Source organism: Telmatherina bonti (assembly GCF_933228915.1).
Source record: "Telmatherina bonti genome assembly, chromosome: 4".
Classification (NCBI taxonomy): domain Eukaryota; kingdom Metazoa; phylum Chordata; class Actinopteri; order Atheriniformes; family Telmatherinidae; genus Telmatherina; species Telmatherina bonti.
In genome coordinates this window covers 39185653-39195721 of record NC_136622.1, presented here as the reverse complement: position 1 = coordinate 39195721, position 10069 = coordinate 39185653, and the positions used below count along the sequence as shown (strand labels likewise).

Sequence of the window (10069 nt, the reverse complement as noted above, 5' to 3'; positions counted from 1 at the left end):
TTGGTCCAGGACTGCAGACCCACCTCCTTCTCGTGCTGCAGTTTCAGGTCCGACAGCGCCTCCTTGTGGTCGGACTTCTCCTGGTTCAGCTGCGTCGCCATGTCGTCCAGCATGGCCTTCCTCTTCTCCGCCGTCTGCACACACACGCATGTTCATACTCACACGTGTTCATACTTTCTGCTTCCTCTGGAACATGTTTAAACCTTCCAGTCCTGGTTGTGCTGGAACCAGACCAGCTGGACTCCCTGGACCAGTACCAGGACTGTAGGCAGAACCTTTACAAGCTCAGCTCAGGGTTAGAAATCTTCTAAATGTTGCATTTTACTGAAGAAAAAGAAAAAACTGGAAATTGATCAATAAAATAGTTAAATAATCATTTTAAAGCATTCTAAACTTATTAATTGACTGAAGTTTGACTACGCCTGAAGTCAGCAGACATGACGGATGTTTTCTGCATCTCCACATCCAGCCGTGGACGTTTGGTTTGCAGCAGGACAGCTTATCAGAAATCAATCAAAACCAACATAAAGAAGCAATAATCAATATCATCAGTTACAATGTTAAACATATTAATCTATATTAAACTGTTTTTCTGCTCTTATTGTGAAAATATCTGCAGCAAAACTTCTTCAGTTAAAACTGATGCCGAACTAACTGATCAGTCGTCATGGAGATGACTGGTTCTACTGATGAAGCTGGGGGGGGGGGGGGGGGGGGGGGGGGTTGTCCCGCCGCCCCCACAGCTGAAAAACACGACTCTGCATATTCAGAAAAAACAACGAAATGTGTTGCCATGGTGACGCTGATGATGCAGGTTTACGTAACCGTCCCACCAGGTGACCAAAGTCCCATCCAATCACTGATCAGATGCATTGATCAGGTTCAAAACTCCATGATGATGCAGTTTAACTTCATCCAGTTAGGACCTGGACCTGGACCTGGAACTGGAACTGGACTACAGCTGGACCTGGACCTGGACCTGGACTAGAGTTGGACCTGGACCTGGACCTGGAACTGGACTACAGCTGGACCTGGACCTGGAACTGGACTACAGCTGGACCTGGACCTGGACTAGAGTTGGACCTGGACCTGGACTAGAGTTGGACCTGGACCTGGACTAGAGCTGGACCTGGACCTGGACCTGGACCAGGGCCTGGACCTGGACTACAGCTGGACCAGGGCCTGGACCTGGACCTGGACTACAGCTGGGCCTGGACCTGGACCTGGATTACAGCTGGACCTGGACCTGGACCAGGACCTGGACTGGACCTGGACTAGAGTTGGACCTGGACTGGGCCTGGACTAGAGCTGGACCTGGACTAGAGCTGGACCTGGACCAGGACCTGGACTGGACCTGGACTAGAACTGGACCTGGACCTGGACCAGGACCTGGACCAGGACCTGGACTGGACCTGGACTAGAGCTGGACCTGGACCAGGACCTGGACTAGAGCTGGATCTGGACTGGACCTGGACTAGAGCTGGACCTGGACTAGAGCTGGACCTGGACCAGGACCTGGACTAGAGCTGGACCTGGACTGGACCTGGACTAGAGCTGGACCTGGACCAGAACTTCTAGACGTTTGGCAGCAGTTTGGTTCCAACATGATGGTTGGAGGTCGGGGACAACAGCGCTGGTCGCAGCTGAACGGGACACGTTACCATTTAGTAGCATGTTATGTAGCGTCTCCACTATCTGCACACATCTGCAGCTGTACAACAGGTTTCCTCCTGGGCATGGAGGCACCTCCACCTGCCTCCATCTGCCCGATGGCCGCTACACCACGTCTGGCTGTGGAGAACATCGTTCTGTTCCTCTGCTCTGGGTTGGGAAAAGGAGCGGACCCGACCTGTCAGTCCCTTCCCTTTGGAAGGTGCCGGACTGGAGTCCAGAGTCTCCATGTTCCATGTCCACCAGCAGGGACAGATAAGACACATTGGGGAGCATTTTATATCCAACCATCACTTCATGTTCTGTATCTGCAGGTGGAGGAAACACCTGAGCAGCCTGATGATGGGCTGTTGTCATGGCGACCGCCTCCTTTTACCTGCAGGTCTTCATGTAGAGCTTTATTAGTACGGCAGCTTCTGTACGACTTATTAACTGTGTGATGTGGCTTTTCTAACATGTAGAACTGCTTGGTTTCAGAACATTTTACTGCTGGACGTTTTACGTGCTGGAGGAACTTTTTCTCTTCTCCTGCAGATGCTGTTAATGTCCAACATTCTGGGGGAAAGTTTACGTTTCATTTGGAACAAATGGCTCAGATTCCTTTTTATTTCCTGCCTTTGGTGTCGCCGTTTCCCGTTTCTCCAGATGTTGTCGTACGCCGGGGTCAGAGTTGGCGTGGAGGTCGGGACGTTTTACCGCCAAGTCCTGCTTTTAGAAACCCCAGAAGTGGACTGGGACTGGTCTACGGCGGGCTTGGTGCTGCAGGGTTAGACATGAACTAGACCAGGATTGAACCAGACCAGGACTGGAACCAGACCAGACCAGACAGACCAGGACAGGAACCAGGACTGATGACTCAGCAGGAATGTTCTCCGTCTAATGCCACGTTTCCGCCGCGCCGCTGCTGATGTTTTCTGTCCGGCCGCTGGTCCTCGAGGCTATGGAGAAATCTGTGTCTTTATTATCCAATCAAAAAAGTTACATTTGAAACCAAAAATGATTTTTGAGAGCAAAAAAAAAAAAAAGTGAGAATCAAATTTTTTTGTAGAGATAGAAACTAATTAGGTTCCAATTAAAAATATATATATATTTGAGAATACTGCACAGTGGCACAGTGGTTAGCACTGTGGCCTCACAGCAAGAAGGTCACTGGTTCGATCCTTGGCTGGGGAGGGGTTTGGTCAGTGGCCTTTCTGTGTGGAGTTTGCATGTTCTCCCCGTGTATGCGTGGGTTCTCTCCGGGTTCTCCGGCTTCCTCCCACCATCCAAAGACATGCATGTTAGGTTAATTGGTCACTCTAAATTGCCCCTAGGTGTGAGTGTGAGTGGTTGTTCGTCTCTCTGTGTGGCCCTGCGATGGACTGGCGAGCTGTCCAGGGTGTACCCTGCCTGTCGCCCAAAGCCAGCTGGGATAGGCTCCAGCTTCCCCGCGACCCTGAATTGGAATAAGCGGTTCAGAAAATGAATGAATGAATGAAGAGAAAAGGACTTATTTTTATGCACAATGGTTGTAATTTCTGACCTACAAACATTAGTTTTGATTGAAGTTGGAGAAGTATGCTTTCTCAAATATATATATATTTTTTTTAATTGGAACCTAATTAGTTTCTATCTCTACAAAAAAATTTGATTCTCACTTTTTTTTTTTTGCTCTCAAAAATAATTTTTGGTTTCAAATGTAACTTTTTTGATTGGATAATAAAGACAGATTTCTCTCCATTTGAGGTCCCCTGCAGGTTTTAGATGTTTCCCGCTCCGACGCCCCTAACCCGATTCACGCCGACTCATTGATCCGGTGCAGGTGCTGCACCAGGAAACGTGCAGAACCTGCAGGACCGGATGTGGACCAGTCTACCTTCTTGGCTTCGTCCAGCTCTCGCAGCAGCTTTTCCTTCTCCTGTCCCTCCTCCGTCAGCTGCTCCAGCAGCTTCCTGTTGGCGAAGCTGGACTCCTGCGGAGGACAGACACCGTGTGAGCGAGGCGGTCCGTGGAACCGGCCTGAACCGGACCAGCGGCGATCCGGACACGGTACCTGTAGCTGCGAGCTGAGGTCGTCTTTCTGGGCCAGCAGAGCGTCATGTTCGAGGCGTCGCTGCTGCAGCTCGGCCGTAAGCGCCTCCTGCTGCTCCCTCAGCAGGTTCATCTCCTGTGTCTTCGCCGTCTGGATCTGCACACGAAAAACTTTATTCACACTCGCAGCAGAGACACAAACACAGCGAGGTCACATGGCCGGACGAGGAAGACTGCAGGGAAGCAGAATGATGATGATGATGAAGGGCAGATGAAGATGGAGATCCAGTTTTCTGGATTTAAAGAAACAATTCAGTTCAAACCGACTGAAGTTCGGAACTACGGCAGCCCTGAAGGGACAAACGCTTTAAACTGTGAACAATTTACTCTACTCTATATTCTACTCTACTGTACTCTATATTCTATTCTACTCTACTCTATATCCTACTCTACTCTATATTCTACTCTACTCTATATTCTATTCTACTCTACTCTATATCCTACTCTACTCTATATTCTACTCTACATTCTACTCTACATTCTACTCTACTCTACTGTACTCTATATTCTATTCTACTCTATATCCTACTCTATATTCTACTCCACATTCTACTCTATTCTACTCTATATTCTATTCCACTCTACTCTATATTCTACTCTACTCTATATTCTACTCTAAAATTCTACTATACTCTACTGTACTCTATGTTCTATTCTACTATACTATACTATACTCTACTCTATATTATACTCTACTCTATATTCTATTCTACTCTACTCTATATTCTACTCTACTCTATATTCTACTCTACTCTACTGTACTCTACTGTACTCTATATTCTATTCTACTCTACTATACTATACTTCACTATATTGTACTCTATATTCTACTCTAATCTATATTCTATTCGACTCTACATCCTACTCTATTCTATATTCTACTCTACATTCTACTCTACTCTATATTCTATTCTACTCTACTCTATATTCTACTCTACTCTATATTCTATTCTACTCTACTCTATATTCTACTCTACTCTGTATTCTATTCTACTCTATATTCTACTCTACTCTACATTCTACTGTACTCTATATTCTATTCTACTCTACTATACTTCACTATATTGTACTCTATATTCTACTCTACTCTATATTCTATTCTACTCTATATTCTACTCTACATTCTACTGTACTCTACTGTACTCTATATTCTATTCTACTCTATTATACTATACTTCGCTATATTGTACTCTATATTCTCCTCTACTCTACTCTATATTCTATTCGACTCTACATCATACTCTACTCTATATTCTATTCCACTTTATCTTCTATTCTATTCTACTCTATATTCTACTCTACTCTACTCTGCAGTCAGGGAGACGCTTCTCTCCAGGCTGAGCAGCGCCATCAGGAGGTCGGCGTGCGACTGCTGAGTCCAGGTAGATGCAGGTGTTAAAGTTTATTTTATTTCACTTATTTACATTTTTTTTCTTTTTATTCAGAAAAGTTTTTTGGGGGGAATTTAGTTATTTTAATAATAAAAATTTCACTTTTTATATTTTATTAACAGATTATTTTCTATTTATATTGTCTATTACCTTTTAATATTTATAAAAACCTTTCCATTTATTAAAACACTGCATTGCAAAGAAAAATGAGCATAGATGTCTGATATTTATATTATATATAAATTATATATTAATGTCATAAGATTTTTTTATCTATTTTAATAATTGCATTTTTATGTTAAATTACTTTTTGGCCTTTGAATTGTCGCATATTTATTAAAATGTTTTTGTCTTTTAAATAACAGCAGATTTATTATTTATTTCCTTTTTACATTTCCTCATGTTTATGAATACAATCATACTTTCTTATGATCATATTTACGTCAGCATTATTATTTAATTTATCCTTTAATGTTTTTACTGCTGCATCATTTTCCAAGTTAGATTTTCTCATATTTCAGACATTTTTACACTTTTAATGTTTTTTTTATTATAAACTTTGATTAATCATAATAAACATGTTTTATTTCTGGACTATTTCCATCTTCCATATGGAGAATAAAACAGCTTCAGTGTCTTCAGCTGTTCCTGCTCCAGTTAAATGAACCAGTTTGGACGTGGAAGACCTCTGGTTCTGGTTCTGGTTCTGCGGGAGACCCCGCCGGTCTCTGCAGTCCAGTTTCTGGATCACTTTATAAACCTGACCTGGATTTCAACCTGAATCCGTTTTCTTTTATTTTTAGTAGAAACCAAACAAAGTTCTCTGAGTTCGGTTCTCCATGACGTTCTGCGGCTTTAGGATGAATTTTTCTGTTAGCTGTTCCAGAGCGCACAGGTTCCCCCTGAGAGCGCCGTTCTCCTGCAACAAGGGTTCACCTTCACGTCAGAAGATCTCTGATCTAAAGGTTCTGAACATCAAGATCCATTCCAACATGTGAAGAAGGTTTTGGTTCTACTGTCTGTCTGGGTTCTACATGACTCCTACTGTCTGTCTGGGTTCTAGGTGGGTTCTACTGTCTGTCTGGGTTCTAGGTGGGTTCTACTGTCTGTCTGGGTTCTAGGTGGGTCCTACTGTCTGTCTTGGTTCTAGGTGGGTTCTACCGTCTGTCTGGGTTCTAAGTGGGTCCTACTGTCTGTCTGGGTTCTAGGTGGGTTCTACTGTCTGTCTGGGTTCTAAGTGGGTCCTACTGTCTGTCTGGGTTCTAGGTGGGTTCTACTGTCTGTCTGGGTTCTAGGTGGGTTCGACTGTCTGTCTGGGTTCTCGGTGAGTTCTACTGTCTGTCGGTTCTAGGTGGGTTCTACTGTCTGTCTGGGTTCTAGGTGGGTTCTACTGTCTGTCTGGGTTCTCGGTGGGTTCTACTGTCTGTCTGGGTTCTAGATGGGTCCTACTGTCTGGGTTCTCGGTGGGTTCTACTGTCTGTCTGGGTTCTAAGTGGGTCCTACTGTCTGTCTGGATTCTAGGTGGGTCCTACCGTCTGTCTGGGTTCTAGGTGGGTTCTACTGTCTGTCTGGGTTCTAGGTGGGTTCTACTGTCTGTCTGGGTTCTAGGTGGGTCCTACCGTCTGTCTGGGTTCTAGGTGGGTTCTACTGTCTGTCTGGGTTCTGGGTGGGTCGTACTGTCTGGGTTCTAGGTGGGTTCTACCGTCTGTCTGGGTTCTAAGTGGGTCCTACTGTCTGTCTGGGTTCTAGGTGGGTTCTACCGTCTGTCTGGGTTCTAAGTGGGTCCTACTGTCTGTCTGGGTTCTAGGTGGGTTCTACAGTATGTCTGGGTTCTAAGTGGGTTCTACTGTCTGTCTGGGTTCTAGATGGGTCCTACTGTCTGGGTTCTCGGTGGGTTCTACTGTCTGTCTGGGATCTAGGTGGGTTCTACCGTCTGTCTGGGTTCTAGGTGGGTTCTACCGTCTGTCTGGGTTCTAGGTGTGTTGTACTGTCTGTCCGGGTTCTCGGTGGGTTCTACTGTCTGTCTGGGTTCTCGGTGGGTTCTACTGTCTGTCTGGGTTCTAAGGGGGTCCTACTGTCTGTCTGGGTTCTACTGTCTGTCTGGGTTCTAGGTGGGTTCTACTGTCTGTCTGGGTTCTAGGTGGGTCCTACTGTCTGTCTGGGTTCTAGGTGGGTTCTACCGTCTGTCTGGGTTCTAAGTTGGTCCTACTGTCTGTCTGGGTTCTAGGTGGGCCCTACTGTCTGTCTGGGTTCTCGGTGAGTTCTACTGTCTGTCTGGGTTCTAGGTGGGTTCTACTGTCTGGGTTCTAGGTGGGTCCTACTGTCTGTCTGGGTTCTAGGTGGGTTCTACTGTCTGGGTTCTCGGTGGGTTCTACTGACTGTCTGGGTTCTAGGTGGGTTCTACTGTCTGTCTGGGTTCTCGGTGGGTTCTACTGTCTGTCTGGGTTCTCGGTGGGTTCTACTGTCTGTCTGGGTTCTAGGTGGGTTCTACTTTCTGTCTGGGTTCTAGGTGGGTTCTACTGTCTGTCTGGGTTCTAGGTGGGTTCTACTGTCTGTCTGGGTTCTCGGTGGGTTCTACTGTCTGTCTGGGTTCTAGGTGGGTCCTACTGTCTGTCTGGGTTCTAGGTGGGTCCTACCGTCTGTCTGGGTTCTAAGTGGGTCCTACTGTCTGTCTGGGTTCTACTGTCTGTCTGGGTTCTAGGTGGGTTCTACTGTCTGTCTGGGTTCTAGGTGGGCTCTACTGTCTGTCTGGGTTCTAGGTGGGCTCTACTGTCTGTCTGGGTCGTAGGTGGGTTCTACTGTCTGTCTGGGTTCTAGGTGGGTCCTACTGTCTGTCTGGGTTCTAGGTGGGTCCTACTGTCTGGGTTCTAGGTGGGTTCTACTGTCTGGGTTCTCGGTGGGTTCTACTGTCTGTCTGGGTTCTCGGTGGGTTCTACTGTCTGTCTGGGTTCTAGGTGGGTTCTACCGTCTGTCTGGGTTCTAGGTGGGTTCTACCGTCTGTCTGGGTTCTAGGTGTGTTGTACTGTCTGTCTGGGTTCTAGGTGTGATGTACTGTCTGTCTGGGTTCTAGGTGGGTTCTACTGTCTGTCTGGGTTCTCGGTGGGTTCTACTGTCTGTCTGGGTTCTCGGTGGGTCCTACTGTCTGTCTGGGTTCTAAGGGGGTCCTACTGTCTGTCTGGGTTCTACTGTCTGTCTGGGTTCTCGGTGGGTTCTACTGTGTCTGGGTTCTAGGTGGGTCCTACTGTCTGTCTGGGTTCTAGGTGGGTCCTACTGTCTGTCTGGGTTCTAGGTGGGTTCTACTGTCTGTCTGGGTTCTAGGTGGGTTCTACTGTCTGGGTTCTCGTGGGTTCTACTGTCTGTCTGGGTTCTAGGTGGGTTCTACTGTCTGTCTGGGTTCTAAGTGGGTCCTACTGTCTGTCTGGGTTCTAGGTGGGTTCTACTGTCTGTCTGGGTTCTCGTGGGTTCTACTGTCTGTCTGGGTTCTAGGTGGGTTCTACCGTCTGTCTGGGTTCTAAGTGGGTCCTACTGTCTGTCTGGGTTCTAGGTGGGCCCTACTGTCTGTCTGGGTTCTCGGTGAGTTCTACTGTCTGTCTGGGTTCTAGGTGGGTTCTACTGTGTCTGGGTTCTCGGTGGGTCCTACTGTCTGTCTGGGTTCTCGGTGGGTTCTACTGTCTGTCTGGGTTCCCGGTGGGTTCTACTGTCTGTCTGGGTTTTAGATGGGTCCTACTGTCTGGGTTCTCGGTGGGTTCTACTGTCTGTCTGGGTTCTAGGTGGGTTCTACTGTCTGTCTGGGTTCTAGGTGGGTTCTACTGTCTGTCTGGGTTCTCTGTGGGTCCTACTGTCTGTCTGGGTTCTAGGTGGATTCTACCGTCTGTCTGGGTTCTAAGTGGGTCCTACTGTCTGTCTGGGTTCTAAGTGGGTTCTACCGTCTGTCTGGGTTCTAAGGGGGTCCTACTGTCTGTCTGGGTTCTACTGTCTGTCTGGGTTCAAGGTGGGTTCTACTGTCTGTCTGGGTTCTAGGTGGGTTCTACTGTCTGTCTGGGTTCTCGTGGGTTCTACTGTCTGTCTGGGTTCTCGTGGGTTCTACTGTCTGTCTGGGTTCTAGGTGGGTTCTACCGTCTGTCTGGGTTCTAAGTGGGTCCTACTGTCTGTCTGGGTTCTAGGTGGGCCCTACTGTCTGTCTGGGTTCTCGGTGAGTTCTACTGTCTGTCTGGGTTCTAGGTGGGTTCTACTGTCTGTCTGGGTTCTCGGTGGGTCCTACTGTCTGTCTGGGTTCTCGGTGGGTTCTACTGTCTGTCTGGGTTCCCGGTGGGTTCTACTGTCTGTCTGGGTTTTAGATGGGTCCTACTGTCTGGGTTCTCGGTGGGTTCTACTGTCTGTCTGGGTTCTAGGTGGGTTCTACCGTCTGTCTGGGTTCTAGGTGGGTCCTACTGTCTGTCTGGGTTCTAGGTGGATTCTACCGTCTGTCTGGGTTCTAAGTGGGTCCTACTGTCTGTCTGGGTTCTAAGTGGGTTCTACCGTCTGTCTGGGTTCTAGGTGGGTTCTACCATCTGTCTGGGTTCTAGGTGGGTTCTACCGTCGGTCTGGGTTCTAGGTGGGTTCTACTGTCTGTCTGGGTTCTAGGTGGGTTCTACTGTCTGTCTGGGTTCTAGGTGGGTTCTACTGTCTGTCTGGGTTCTAGGTGGGTTCTACTGTCTGTCTGGGTTCTCGGTGGGTTCTACTGTCTGTCTGGGTTCTAGGTGGGTTCTACCGTCTGTCTGGGTTCTAGGTGGGTTCTACCGTCTGTCTGGGTTCTAGGTGGGTTCTACCGTCTGTCTGGGTTCTAGGTGTGTTGTACTGTCTGTCTGGGTTCTAGGTGGGTTCTACTGTCTGTCTGGGTTCTCGATGGGTTCTACTGTCTGTCTGGGTTCTCGGTGGGTCCTACTGTCTGTCTGGGT

General features: G+C 47.5%; 1 protein-coding gene across 1 annotated transcript in view; it reads right to left on the bottom strand.

Moving 5' to 3' along the window:
- The window catches only part of gripap1 (GRIP1 associated protein 1), an 86163-nt gene that overhangs the window by 23966 nt on the left and 52128 nt on the right, over positions 1-10069 (bottom strand). Inside the window, exons 8-10 of the mRNA XM_079238724.1 lie at positions 3704-3838; positions 3527-3622; positions 24-134 (exon numbers count right to left, since the gene is read on the bottom strand). Coding sequence (XP_079094850.1) covers positions 24-134; positions 3527-3622; positions 3704-3838 — 342 coding nt within the window. The remainder of the gene's footprint in view (positions 1-23; positions 135-3526; positions 3623-3703; positions 3839-10069) is intronic.